At 45.2% G+C, this 14,901-nt stretch overlaps 1 protein-coding gene and 1 long non-coding RNA gene across 2 annotated transcripts in view; one reads left to right on the forward strand and one right to left on the reverse strand.

Moving 5' to 3' along the window:
* The window catches only part of TMPO (thymopoietin), a 53,229-nt gene extending 52,688 nt beyond the window's left edge, over positions 1-541 (reverse strand). Inside the window, exon 1 of the mRNA XM_019515028.1 lies at positions 522-541. Coding sequence (XP_019370573.1) covers positions 522-524 — 3 coding nt within the window. The 5' untranslated portion in view covers positions 525-541. The remainder of the gene's footprint in view (positions 1-521) is intronic.
* A 787-nt stretch (positions 542-1,328) lies between these two features.
* On the forward strand, positions 1,329-12,851 carry LOC109295897. Its single transcript, XR_002096855.1, has 3 exons — positions 1,329-2,183; positions 12,760-12,764; positions 12,841-12,851. It is a non-coding gene; the product is annotated as an uncharacterized LOC109295897 (long non-coding RNA).
* Positions 12,852-14,901: the final 2,050 nt, after the last annotated feature.

Consider the following 14,901-nt stretch of genomic DNA (forward strand, 5'->3'; position numbering starts at 1 on the left):
CAAAAAACTCAGTTAACCAGCCTAACAAATGAGAAATACCCTCTCTCTTTCAGACCTCTTGCCTCAAACAGGTCTGAATAGATAGTATTACAAACTGCACCAATGTAGCAATGAATTGTTGCAAAAATTTTCACACAACAGACCTGGTTACACTTTAGATCAGCAGCTCCCAAAGTGACAGCTTGTGCACCACCAATTTAAAATTAGACAACCTTAAGTACCACCAGCATTTTTTTCAGTTCAACCTTAAACACCACCAGCAAATTTTTGTCATATAAAGTAATTATAATAAATCTGTTAATACGTGCCACTGACAGGTTGTCTGCGTACCACTGGTGGTGCCTGTGCCAGACTGGGACCCGCTGCTTTAGATTACAAGCTTTCTAAAGAGCTTCCTCCATTTAAGATAAATCAAAGCTTTCCTCTCTTTCCCTGTAAGCATGGGAGGGTACCAGGAAACTAACAGATACCCGCGTGAGAACCAATCTGAAACAGCCGGATGGCTGCAAAGAGCAGCTAACCATGGGGAAGAGAACTCAGAAAGAAGCAGGTTAAGTCCCACAAGGACCAGGTGCTCCCTGGACAGAAAGGCCCAGCAGGACTCGTTCCCTAAGCTAAGCAGAAGTGTGCCACCACAGGACCAGTCCCCTCTTCCTCCCTGTCCCTTTTACAGCCGCCTGCACCGTCCCCACTCCCGGGGAGGCCGGCGGGGAAGGACCTTCTTCTCTTTCATCAACTTTTTTATTCCTGCCACGGGCAGCTCAGCATAGCGGCACCGCCGCGGCGGCCGTTTGCTGGGAGCAGCCCGCGCCCGTGATCCCCCACTCGGGCAGACCGCGGGGGCGGGGCCGCACGTGGGAGGCCGCGCCGGGAGCCGGGCGCAGCGGGGGTGGGGGAGGGGCGGCTCTATTCGGGCGGGAAAGCGCGGCCATCCGCTCTCGGGTTACACCGCGGCCACCTGCCGGCTCGGCGCGGGAGGGAGCTCTTACCCGGCTGGCGGCAGCGCCGTCCCCCCTGCCGCGGGCGCCGAGAGGAGTGGGCTCGCGCTCCTCGTCGCTGGAGAAGTCGGGTGGGCCGGGCCCGGGGCCGGGCGCGAGTGCGTTGCGCGCCGTGAGATGCTGCAGGTAGAGCTGCACGTAGACGTCCTTGCGCTGCTCGCCGCCCGGCAGGCTCACATTGTTGGCCAGCAGCTCGCTCTTCAGCTTCTCCTTGGTCAGCACCGACGGGTCGGCCAGGAACTCGGGCATGGCCGGCGCCGCTCGCTCGCCCGCCCGGCCGGAGAGACGCCAACAAAGGGGAGGAGAAGGCGGGGCGGGCGCTGCGAGAAGGAGGAGAAGGGTGGGGGTGGAACTCGCCTCAGCCCCGCGCCAACGGCCCCGGCTCCGCGGCGCGCGCAACCAGACCGCTTCGGCCGACCCGCAATAAAGCGCGTCTGGATTGGCCGGGGCAGGAACGAAGCCGCGCGGCGATTGGCTGCATGGCTGGGAAGGGAGCGGCACGCGGGTTCCACCAGCAGCAGTGCTTTGCGCGAGGCAGAGTCGCGCAGTTTAAATTCGGCGCAGGCGGGAGCCGCCCTTCGCGCGCGGAGGAAGAGGGTCGGGGCGACCTGTTCCTGCCCCAACCGAAGCTGGGTGTCCCGCTCCGAGGCCCCACCCCAACTCCCCGCGCCCCAGTGTGCGGCCACAGGGACCCTGCTTGCACCGCACAGTACAGGGGCCGCGAGCCGGCGCTCTTGCTGGGGCAGCAACCCACAGGCTGGCCGCAAAGACCCGTTTCAAGCGAGTCCAACAGCAGTGAAAGCTGCCGGGCAGGCACCCCGCCTGCGGGGGTTGACAGCCGGACATCCCTCTCCCACCCCTCACCCCCCTTTCTTCTGTGATTCCCCTGACCCCAGCTCTCTGGTGGGGCATTGTGGGACGGTCGGTGGAGTGGAAAATGAAACTGCTGCAAGGTGAGCAGCAAGCAGATCTGAGGGACACTGATAGTGGCAGCAGAAGTGACAGTAACAGCAACACCACCAGGGGATGAACAGAATGTAAACCCCAACATCAGGGCTAGGACTAAGACTGCGCTTGGGTTAGGGAAAGGACTGAATAGGAGCATAGGTCTGTGGGTGGCATTTATTGTAACTGCGCAGGCTTTCAATGTGGCTTAAGGTGTGTGAAGAAAAGCTTTTGCTTGATGTCATATATATATATTTTTTCAGGAAGAAAAAATATGTGCAGTCCTTTCAACACTGCTGCACACTTCTAGCAGGGCTGCTGTGCCCCAGAGGACTCAGTCTCAGCCCAGAAAACAGGCTTTTCACTCCAAGCTTTCTGGGAGCCACTGTGAGGGAAAGCAGCTTTCAGTCCCAACAGGGCCTGCACAGAAACTGACCCCTCTCTTTCTGTCTTGGGAGCTAGTGATGTCCTGGCCAGGATTTCTCCCCACCCACAGCAACAGGGAAGCTGTGGGCACTTCCAGCAAGAGAGTATTGAACCATCGGGTTCACAAGCACAGCCCTGCCTCTGAGCAGATGCTGTGTCAGGGTGGTGCAACACAGGGCTGAAGCTAGCTCAGAGACTTTGTTTACTCTAACAATGTTATAATACTGGTAGTTTGGTTACTTTGTTCAAACGTATTTATATTATGGGTGTATGTCTGTTATGTCGTCTTTGGGAGCATGGCATTTAGCCAGAATCTATAATAAATGAAAATAAATACCTTAACAGTGCAGATAGCCAGAAGTGACCTGTGGGTATCCTGCACTCTTGACCATTTTGCATCTACTGAAGAGCAGGAGTATAGGATTAAGTGTACCATCTGTTCAGTTTCCAACACTTATCTTATAGCAGGTAGCATCCCTGGTTGCATTTACCTCTCAATGGGTGTATCTGCACAACATGCCTTAATGCACAGTGGACTGTTCTGCACATGAGCAAAAAATGTGCTAATGTGCAGTAGAATTAGTCTACTGCACATTAAGCATATAAAAAAACAACCATTTGCCTTTGCTACTGCACAGTAGCATGGTTTAATGCACCTTTGGGTGCATCGCCAAGCTATGTTAACTGCGCAGGAGCCTAATAATACTGTACAGTAGCTTGTCACATCACAAACAGTGCTATTACACTACTGCATGGTATTAGTAGGCTACTGCACAGTGGCTTCACTAAAAACATTCACTGGCACTACCATGCAGTAACTCCGGTTATTGCGCATTTATTTTGTACGTGATTATACAAGTACGAAATTAAATGTATAGCAACTACTGCACATTAATGAATGTGTAGATAGACCCTTTATGTAGTACCTCATATTAGAGGTACTAAAATTAATGCACAGTAGTAAAAGCACATTAATGAGCATGCAGATGCTCCCAGTAAATTGTTATCTTCAACTACTTCCAAAGTGATATACAGCAGTCCTCTGACTTAAGACACGGTTTTCAGAAACCAACTGTGTCGTACATCAAAGCGTTGCAACTCAGAACCAGTTTTCTCATAAGAAACAACGTTATAAATGGGGGATTGTTCCTGAACCGAAGCCTGATACCCTATTTCCACCAAAAATACCCCAGAATTTTTTACTCAAATCAATTATAGATGAGTAATATAGCTACATTAATGTATTTATATTGTAAATAGCAATCATTGATTTGGAAGAACTTCTTTGAGGTGACTGCTGGACTTTTTGAAAGGCTTTCAGCTGTAGTCTTCTCAGGAGTCTTGGTTGCAGGTTTTTCTGGAGTCTTGTCTGCTTTTCTAAAGAAAGTGTCCAAGGAAGTTTGGACAGATGTTCTCCAGGGAGATGAGTGACGCAGCTAACTTGTTCACTGGCATGGCATGGCGTTGCATCGGATCAAGCCTTGTAAAGTCGAAACTGACATCATAAAGTTGAAACAGGGTGTCAATTTATAAATGTTGTAAGTGCAAAATGTTGTAACTTGAAATGTTGTAAGTCAAGGACTGCCTGTAAGCTAAACAGGAATAAAAGTGTCCACCTGGGGAACATAATACTTTAAATTCACACTATCACACTGATACAAGAACTTCCCTCTGTAGGCAAGCCAGAATCCTTTGCACCTAGTCTGTTCTTTGTGCAGGGGATATCACAAATTGTGTGAAGTGGGTATACCTTTGACAGCTGCCTTTAGGAGTAATGAGCACTGTACAGGCATGCCAAGGATCATCACCAGTGTCATCAGCAGTCCCCCAATATGAGAGTGACAGTCTTCCATCAGTGAGTCCATAGACAATTGAGGAAGCCAATCCACAATCTGCATGTTCAACTGCAGACATGGCAAATAGTTCTGGGAGGAAGGAGCAGAAGCTAGTGATGTCAAGTCACAGGTCTTTCCCTTTGTCTCTCATCTATCCATCTCCAGAGAGGTGAGTTTGCTCAAAATGGCTGATGCCTCGATGTACATCACAGCACCACTAGGAATAATTCAGTGCTTGAGTCTCCGAGGTATTAATGTTAGTATCACATTTCTTCAGATGGGCCTTCAAGGTGACCTGAAGAGATTCGAGGACAACGAAGGCCATGTAAAGGTCTTAGCATTGCTTGCTGCACTTCTGCAACCATCTAGCAACAAAGATCATATCAACTGTAACTCTGAGTGGTCTGAAACTATGTTGGGACTTGGGTAAAATCTCAATGAGGGAATTGAGTCTATTGAGAAGAATGTGGGTGAGGATTGTCCCAGCCATGGACAAGAGTGCAATACCATGGTAACTGCTACAATGTGATATATCTTATTTCTTGAATATGGTAAAGATTCTGGCATCTCTCAAGTCACTAGGAATCTGTTCACATTTCCAGATTTTCATGAGAACGGTATATAGTGGGTGAGAGCTTTTTTTCCCACATTGCTTATAAATTTCAGCTGGTATTCCATAAAGGCCATGTGCTTTGTTGTTCTTCATCTGCTTAATGGCTTTCAAGGCCTCTTGAAAGTTGGTGGATCTGCAAGGTCAGCTTAATGGGGTGTTGTGGAATGGCTTTGATCACATTGCCTCCAACATTAGAATCTTGATTCAGGAGCTTTTGAAAGTACTTCTCCTGTGCATTGATGATGGAGCTGTCTTTAAAGAGTGTTGTTCCATCCTTGGACCTCAGAGCAATGGCTCCATGTGTGTTTGGCTCATAGATAGTTTCATTTGTGCTGAAGAAACTATGCATGTCGAAGCTGTCGGCAAGCTTCCAAATCTCTTTTGTCCTCTCACCACTGGTTCTTTTGCTCTTAAATTTTCCTTTGGGTCTTGGCTTTAATGTGGCAATAAGTGTCTTGCTTTTGCTTAAGTTAATATCATTCTGCCAAGCTTTGAGGGCTCCCCTTTCTCTGTCAATGAGAGTTTATGTTTTCTGGTCATTCTCACCAGGTCAGTCCTGATGTTTCCTTCTGCAGTGTTAGGCTGTGGCTTCAAACCTGGAGTCTCAGCCTTCCCAGAATGGCCACTCATCCCAGTCTGCCTCCTCCCCACTTGACCATACAGGCAGAGCAAGTTGGCCAGAAACCTCTATTTGGATCTAATCTTCAGCCCACTCCCTAGAATGGCTGGCCAGGATCAGCTAACCCATCACTCCCCTCCACTGACCCCAAAGACGCAGCATCTGGATAACAGGGCTCAACTCTGACTAAAATTACCTCACTGTTCTTTATGGCTTGTGCATCTACCTGCTCTCCACTTGATCTCTTGGTTATCTAACCTGGCTCATGCTCTGACTCCATGCTCTGCCTGACACTTTAGCTTTTCCCCAGTTCTTTGCTTGCTCTCCTGGCTACTTAACCTGGTTTACCCACTGACTCTATGCTCTACCTGACCCTCTGGCTTCCTGACTTGGCTTCTTTGACTGACCTTCTGGCTTCCTGACTTCTTCATACCTGCTGTCACAGTCCACCAGGCCAGCATGCCTAGTAGACAGAACCAGGCATGGAGCAGGGGCCCCAGGATAAGGGTCAGGAGCCACAAGTCAGGATTCAAAATGCTAAACCAGGATCAGGAGCCAGGAATCAGAAACCTAGTTATTAAGTCTGAAGGATAATACACAGGGCAAAGTCCAAGAGTAAGCTATGCTGGGGTCAGAAGTCAGGAAACAGGTCTCCAGGGAGAATCCAAAGGCAGGGTCAAGAACCAGGTAAGCCAGAGAAGTTACTGGGACAGGAGCTGCACTGAGTGAAGAGCAGTGTGCTATGCAGCAAGGCTCAGGTTCTGGAGCAGTTCCTTAATGCAGTTCCAGAACCAGAGGGAAGGGGCTGGGGGTCAGCTGGCCATGATTGGTAGCAACTGAGTCAGTGCACTTAACAAGGGCTGCAGGGCAAAAGGCTGCCTAAGCCTTACAGAGCTGACCCAGGCTGCAGTATAGGACCCTTACACGTGGATTCTGCTCCCTCCTACCAACCCTCATTGTCCCTTCCACCCCAAGAAACCCCTAGACTTGGCTACCCATGATATGGAGAAGCCTAGCTGCCTCAAGGATGACTTTCTCAAGGTTTTTCTAGTGATCAGTGTGATCAAGATCATCAGGGAGGTCAAAGAGTTTTTCACTGCAGCACTGCTAGAAGTGATCACTTTTATCAGGGTCTTTTAAGCACTCAATATTGAACCTCTTCCTTGCTTCTTTTGGTTGCGTCATTTTAGAGCAATACAAATGGACATGAAAGAACGCATCAAGCAGTGATCTGTCATCTGTGCTGGTCATAGCACTGGTGATACAGATATTAAAAGGATCTGGGAAAACACTGTCTTGGACAATCAAGTGCCAGTGTTTTGTGCAGGGCTGCACCCATCTTGCCTTCCATTTGTTGCTTTGGTGGAATGAGTTCGTGATTATGAAATCATGTTTTAAAAACTTGCTCAAGAGAAGAATTCCACTGGAATTGACTTTCCCTTTCTTTCCAAATGTTCCTTTCCATAGCTCAGAATCTCTGCCCACACTACCACTGAAACCATCATGAAGACTTATCATATCTTCAGGGACAGATAATAAGATTTGATCAGGTTTATAATCAAACTCTTCTTTGTTTCATCATTACTCATGCACTGATGATGACTGTTACATGTTGTCTGTTGGTCAGCTGAAGACAAAAGATCATGAAGCTGACTGGACATTCTGGCATCTGAGTGACAGTCTTAGTTGTGGTAGCAAAACCAACACCATGAATGTCAATATCAAATTATGCAAGTGCTCTGCTACATATGCTGCCTTTTACTCTGGTCAGTCACTGTTAGGAAAGTTCAGGCAGTGTGGACATTCCGAGTTGGAAACTTCATTACTTGATTTGAACTGAAGATAGCGATCTCACTGGATGCAGTTTTCCAGTCAGGTGAAGTGAGACAGACTACGTTTAGAGCACCTTTTCTGAACCTTTCCCCATATGGGTTGAGCAGAATGGATCTTAAATGGGCCTGCTCAATCATGACTGCACATGACAAATTAAACACCTCTCTCAGATCCAAGTAAAACAGCCATCATGCAATCACCTCTGTGTAGGTTCATGACTAGGGGCTTCTCATAATCATTCGCACCTGTCATTGTCACCACTTGCCCACCTCCATACTAGCCTAGCCAGTAATCACTAGCACCTGCCCATGTCTTCTTTTATTGTGGGGCTGTCCTTGTGCACCGTTGCTACACAATACTTCACAGAAAGGAACCCTTAATCTGATGACAAGGAACAACTACACAACCAGAGATTTTTATTCCGCTGCAGCCTTCATTTGCCTTTGCATTTTTGTGATGTATTTTTTCTTCATCTGCCTGTTCCATCATTGACGATTTTTATTTTTGGATTTCTATTAGCCTGAAAATCTTGCTCTTGACCTTGCCACCATGGTCCAAAACTGCTGACAGCATCACTCTCAAGGTTATTGGCAGCATATAAACCTCTCCACCATATCAAGGTGGAGAGGATATGGGCAAAATGTGTGCAGCTGTTTTATTGGAGATCCTACAGCTACCCACAGAGTTAAAGCCTCTTCCACCTCAGGGTCTGGGCTGTTTTTTGGTTGGTTGGCTTGTTTTAGTGAAAAAGAACTTACATTGTGGAGCAAAAGATCAGTGAGAAACCAGTGCTAAGGCACTATTAACCATCTGAAATGGATGCTCCCTTCTACTCTTCCTACAAGAAGAAACTGCTAGTATATGTATTACCAGCCTTGTATTAAATATTTTAGAATACAAACTTATTGCCTGATGACACCTGTTATGTGTATTGCATTATTTGAAATTCAGATGAATTATGCATCTACATCTGTAGGTTCTGATTTTCAAGGTCTGAAACAATAATTACAAGACTCATGTGCACCATCACCTATGAAACAGGCAGGTGTATTTTACCTATTGTCAAATGCAAATAGGAAGAGGAAGGTAACACAAGAAAGCAAGAGACATAAGTGAGAGACTGTGGCCATTTTCATCTGTTGAAAAGCTGCTGTAAGCCTGCCTAAAAATGTGGAATATGTTGAAAGCAGAAGCCAAAAATACTTTCTGTGCACGATGCTTCTGAATTACTGGAATTCCTCAACTTTCCAGAATGAGAGAGAAAGAGATTTAGTTACAGAACTGTCTTTGATGTAAAGAGACTCACCATTATGAAAATTACCTCAAATATCTATTTTTATTGGGAGTTTCCATAACTTTATGATTCTTCTTCTATACTATAGCATTGTGAATAAAATGAGAAGTATATTTAATGTTACATTGTATTATATAAAATACACTTTGTATATTGAATGATTATTTAATATACATTTCTAAAAGAGCTTTCTGAATGCCTATCAGTAAATTGTTATGAATGTAAAGGTTAAAGATTTGTTTTCACATTTAATCTTTGCCCAGAACAAAAATAAAAATAATGATACCATAAGACTGCTGATTGCGAAAGGCATTTAACAGTACTACAAAGCTGTATATTATATGAGATGGGAAAAAAAGAAACTCACCGTGGTCTTCTGAGATTTAGACTGAGTTATCATAGAAATCTGTCTCCAAAACAAAACTTAAAAAATACAAATGAAATATTACTTTAATCTGGGTGCATGTCAAAGTGTGACAAATAAAACAAAAGGCAGGGTAAATTTACATGTTACAGACTAACTAAATGTATATATCTCAATATATCTATGAATGTGTGTGTAAATATATTATTTGGTTGAGAATCACTGACCCATTCATATGGGAAAAACACAGCTGAATTGTATTCATGCCTTATGTTTCTTTCCAGACATTGCAACAGGCACAGATCGAAGTGAAAGAGGGGTAAAAATAGAAGTATCAGTTCCTACTTTGAGTAGACTGACAGAGATGAATTTAAAAGAACTGTTTATTACATAGCTTTTTACACTGACTCATTTCTAAATAGGAGCCTAAGCTGATAATATATGTATTAAGAGTACTAGGTCAGAAATTGTATTTATCATTCTTAAAACTATTATTGCAAAGTCCCTGAACTTTGTATTTGCATTTTATACAGAGCCGAGCATAGTGTCTATATTTAATTCTCATTAAATGCACACATTATAATTACATATAATAAATTATAATTATAGTCATATATTGAAAAGAGCACTAAGGTTGCAAAGAGAACTACTCAGAAATGTGGAACTGCCTGAACAAATGTTGCCTATGTAACTTTCGCATAGCTCCTTTCTGTCTATGCATTATGATTCAGGCTTTAATTATTATTTTTTCCACAGGACCACAGTCAGTGAATACTGTGAATGTCTATACCTGATGTTTACTGTGCAGTTGACTAATTAGCTGCACAATAAATGTCTCAGCATCTACACATGTGCCCATATTAGGCTGGAGTAAACTAATTTACTTCACAGCAGGATAGTACTTGTAAATACAAACACTATCCTGCAGCAGAATAAAAAACTCCACAGCAGTGCAAATGTAGACATTGCCCTGACTGGCTGGGGCACAAGGGTACTTCAGTGAGCAGGGGCTGCCTGCCAGCCAGCCCCATGCTGAAGCACCCTCATGCCCCAGCCAGCCCCTTCGTAGCACGTTGAACTGGATCGGAGTAGCCCTAGACTAGCAGGCTGACTCCCCAAGCCCTTTGCCAGCCGGGGCTGCTTTGACACAACTCAGTGTGCTGTCATCCTGGGCACACATGGAAATGTGCATAAGTCCTGGAGTTTATTGCAGCACATTAATATGCATGTATAGATGCACCAACTTAATGTTTCTTTCTCTCCTCTTCATTCAGTGTATGGCTCTAACATATCTGGTCTAAGCCCTGAATACAATACAAAAGTGTTAATTTCTTTATTAGCAATTATCTCTTACAATACAATAGCTAAGGGCTTCACAAATTAGAAGAAGATACTATTACTACCTCTATTTTATAACTGGGGAATGGAGACAAAGAGAGATTAAGTCCACAATCATCATGAAAGCTTGTACACTTAAAACATTTCCCATAGTTAAGGTTTTTGTATTTTTCTTTCATTATGAAGTTCTATGAGATTATTCAGGGGAAGTGAAATTCACAAAGGACTTACTATGATCAGCAGGGGAACCATTAAAAATTTATCACTTCAGAAAGGCAGTTGAGCCCCAAAGAAACATTTTGCTCCAAATGATATCTAGGTTTCATAAGTTAAAACTAAAGAGGTTCCCTAAAAATATCAGGTTATTTTTTCCTGTTGATTTTAGCTAAAGGAAAAAGATGGCATAACTAGATAGTTCAAATGAATAAATCCAACTTTTTTCTGCACTTAAGAGGTAATTTATTGGATTTTTTTTACAAAGAGAAATGTTCCTTTATGCAGAGTGAGGTAGCAAGAAAACAACAGCAAAAAACCAATAAGATATTTCAGTCAGTAGCTTGGTTGCAGAGTAGCTATTACACAAGTACCCCTCTATTCTTATGGCCCAAATTTTAATACCGTTGCAAGAGGGATGGATTCTGATTTTTCAGCTCAGCATCTAATAGACAGTTGCACACATCACACACCTCAAGAGAAACCAGAGACCAGTATCACTCCAGAGGATTTGATCTATCACCTAAAAGGATTATGGAATGATTTTGCAAATGTTAACTGAATCTATACTCATTCTCCTCTGAAAATATATAATTGTACTAGATCACCCCTGGGGTATATTCTCCCAGAACAGAAATGGATGGAATCTTATTTAATTTAATATTCCAAAGCAGTTGACCTCTGCCAGGGAAACGCCATCACCATAAATGGTCCCAAGTAACAGTTCCTATCTAAAAGCAAGTGCTAATCCTAGAAAAACAGGGCAGGGGAGGTAAAGGAGTGAAAAAGAATGACTAAACCTGTATCTCCAAGGTCAAGGAGGTGCTTGGAAGGGTGGTGATCTAGCATGGCTATATATTTTCAGAAAACAGCAATTACAGGGAAGTAATTACCAGCATCTCTTCTTCAAAGATCCAGTTAATGCTCTGAGCCACGTTCCATCTTTGAGAAAAGAAAGCTAACAACAAGCTAAACCGTGATTTTCGCCAGAGAGCTGAGTCTAAGTAGTTCTGTTTTGTAAATGCGCCTAAGGAACTTTGCCTTATATACCTCTTGGTACCCTGTTCTCTCACTTAAAAAAGTTAAAGAGCTTTTAAAATTGTTCTGAGAGAGCACTTATTGCCTGGTTAAAATAAATTAAAAAGTGGATAGATTTTCAATAATTGTTGAATAAAATAAAAGCCTAGAAGCCTAAGAAAAGATAAATGCTTGAATATGTAGAGAAGGGTTTCACTGGGTGGGGCACGGGAGAGTGAAAAGCAAGCAAGCAAGATAGCTGATTGATTAAAGTGCATTTCATTTATCCACTTAGTCATTACAATATTACTTTGCAATGTACGATTTTGCTTTCTGTGCTTGCATATTTATTTAAAGGCATAACAGAAAAACGCCAATTCTCTTTACATCAATTAAAAACAGAATCACATTTTTTCAATTAGGGTGCCAGGAATGAATTGTAAACCATCTATTCACTATATTTTCTTGTGTCATAGCGAAAGGTACAAATATGTAAGGAATAATTTTAACCAATGACATAGTATAATCCTTTCCAGGTATATGTTCACTCTCTGAGAAATTTGTAACCCATGAAAATGTTAGCTCCATGACAGACTTCCCAAGCTGCTGCTGAGTCACGCCGCAGTGTAAGTCAAGGATGGTATCAGGCAGCAGTTAGTAAAGCTTAGAACAGTACATGCACTAGGATACAGGACCTGTTACAAGGAACCCAGCCAGTTGTGTCTGCCGCTTATCCATTGTTGTCTGACAGACCCAAAGTATTTTATACTTCAGCAGTTAGGACAGTAGGATTTTCTCAGGAATAGAAAAGCACATGCTACAATACATGCCCATCCTGGTTACTCTTTTCTAAGTTCCTGGAGTGAATCTCTAGATCCTAATTGTTTAAGAGTCATTGGGCAAGTCTATATCAACCTATGTCACCGTAGTGATGCACTACATCACTGTACAATGTAATATGGCAATGTAGTGATCAAATAAGTCTACACGCGACTGGCAGCTACTTCACAGTAGCAGTGCAATCCCTCATTTTAGTGCACCACTATGGTGAAATAGTGGCTAAAACTAACTGTGCACACAGTGCAGTACAGGCAGTTACTTCACCATGCTTTAGTGCTTCCTACAGGAAGTACTAAAATACAGCACAGTAACAACATCACCATAGGGCAATGTGTAGATGCACCCTTTTAGTATCCACAGACAACTGTTGCTAAAGCACACCGGTTTTCATAGCCAATGGCACAACAAAAACTGATGAAACTAGGATTCGTATTTGGCTGCCTGTAGCACTATAGCCCAAATGGCGTAGGTAGGCCATTCCTGAATTAACTGGGGTGATCTTTAGTAATAGTATAAGCCAACCTACAAACTCACAATTCTGGAACTTAGTAAAACATCATAACCACATTGCCATCACACTGCTAAACCTTTAAGAGGTAGTTATTTCTACAGCAGGAGATGAAGATCATTCTGAAAGGATCAATTTGAGTAACTTAGACCGCATCCACACAAGCGTGGATGTTTGGTTCCCAGGGGACAACTAGCAGCAGGACACTTTGTGCTGCTGCTAGTTGTCTCCAGGGAACACCTGTGCCACGTGCCCTCTGGTGCACAGCAAGTTACCTTGGTGGTGTAGGAGGGGCTGGAGCCAACACTGGCCTGGCCCCAGCAGCCTTACCTGGGGTCCTGGGGGCCTTCTGGGGCTGCAGCAGTGGTCACCCTGGTGCTCAGCCCCTGACCAGCAGCTGGAACATGGCTGCAGCTGCCCAGGCTCTGATTTGGAGTGGTGCACATTGCCCCTGTGTGCGCCACTCCACTTTTTGTGTGTGCAGGGTTTTTTTTGACCCCTGGATATCCAGAGGTCAAAAAACAACAACTCCCCCACACCCCAAAAAACCATAAAACCCCTGCATTGCTCTCTTGCAGCGTGGAAAACAGTTGAGCGTGTGGTAAGTCACTCTGCAGACAAATCTGTGGCGTCACATACTACACAGCCATGCTTGTTTGGATGTGTCCTTCGTGTCTATTCTACTATCTGACAGGTATAGATTTAAAACTCAGTCAAATCTCTTCTTTTTTACTGTTCTATCGTATTTTAAAATACAAAAAAACAGTCTAGACACTAGCTTAGAATCTTGTTATTTTTGACACCTCTTTCTCCTTATCCTATATCCAGGTCCTCACCAAAATCTTATCATTACCCCTTTTATTATCTTCACTAGCCAACTGCCCATCAAGAATGATGGGGGACACGTGCCCCACCCCTCATCCCCCACTGCTCCACCTCCTCCCAGGCATGGGAGAGGGGAAAAAGCTTGCATGCAACAGCCAGAGCTGTCAACCCAGCACCTCCTGCTGCTGCCACTGTGCATCTGGCCGCGTGCAGCCCTCTCCCCCCCGGCTCTCCTCCCTCTCTTCCAGCTGTTCTCAGGGCCCAGTGGTGGCAGTGGCCTCCTTCTTGCTTCTCTCCCTCCTCCCCCACCCTGCCAGCTTTTGTTGGGGCTGAGTGGCAGCAGCAAAGCTGGGGGGGCCGGGGCAAGGCTGGTGCTACGCCACCAGCACCCACCACTGCTGCCTCCAGAGCAGGCCCGGTGTGGGGGTGAGGCCAGTGCTGCTCACCTCACCACACCCACTCTGTCCCCTCCATCCCTGCCATCGTGGCGGTGCTCCGCCATCCCAGGCTGTCCCCCTCTGCCTCCAAGAAGCAGGGCCAGGGATGTGGGGGGCAGAGGGTGTGGGGTGAGGCCAGTACTGCTGGCTTCACTCCCCCACTCCAGCCCCTCAGTGCCCACTGTCATGGCAGCACTCTGTCCTGTATGTCTCTCTGTGCAGAGCACTCCGATCAGTTGTTTCAGTCAGCATTGTGATTGGCTGCCGAGACAACCAATTACAGTGTGAATAAAGCATTATGGTCAGACAGACAGACTAAGGCTTCTATTGTACTAGAATTTTATGTCTTCTTTGCCATCTATCTCATAGTTTCATAGTTTCTAGGGTCGGAAGGGTCCTGAGCAGATCATCTAGTCCGACCCCCCGCCATGGCACGAAAGAGTACTGGGGTCAAACGATCCCAGCAAGGTGTTCATCTAACCTCCTCTTAAAAACCCCCAGGGTAGGAGCCAGCACCACTTCTCTTGGAAGTTGGTTCCAGACCCTAGCCGCCCTGACCGTGAAGTAGCGCCTCCTGATATCTAACCTAAACCTACCCTCTGCCAGCTTGTGACTGTTATTCCTGGTCACTCCTGGCGGTGCTCGGGGAAACAGTGACTCCCCCAATGCCTGCTGATCCCTCCTGACTAGTTTGTAACAGCCCACTAGATCCCCCCTCAGCCTTCTCTTTTGGAGGCTGAACAGGTTCAGGTCCCATAGCCTCTCCTCATAGGGCCTGCCCTGCTGTCCCGATCAT

This window comes from Gavialis gangeticus, unplaced genomic scaffold (genome assembly GCF_001723915.1).
Source record: "Gavialis gangeticus isolate Ggan-Ray unplaced genomic scaffold, GavGan_comp1, whole genome shotgun sequence".
Taxonomy (NCBI): domain Eukaryota; kingdom Metazoa; phylum Chordata; order Crocodylia; family Gavialidae; genus Gavialis; species Gavialis gangeticus.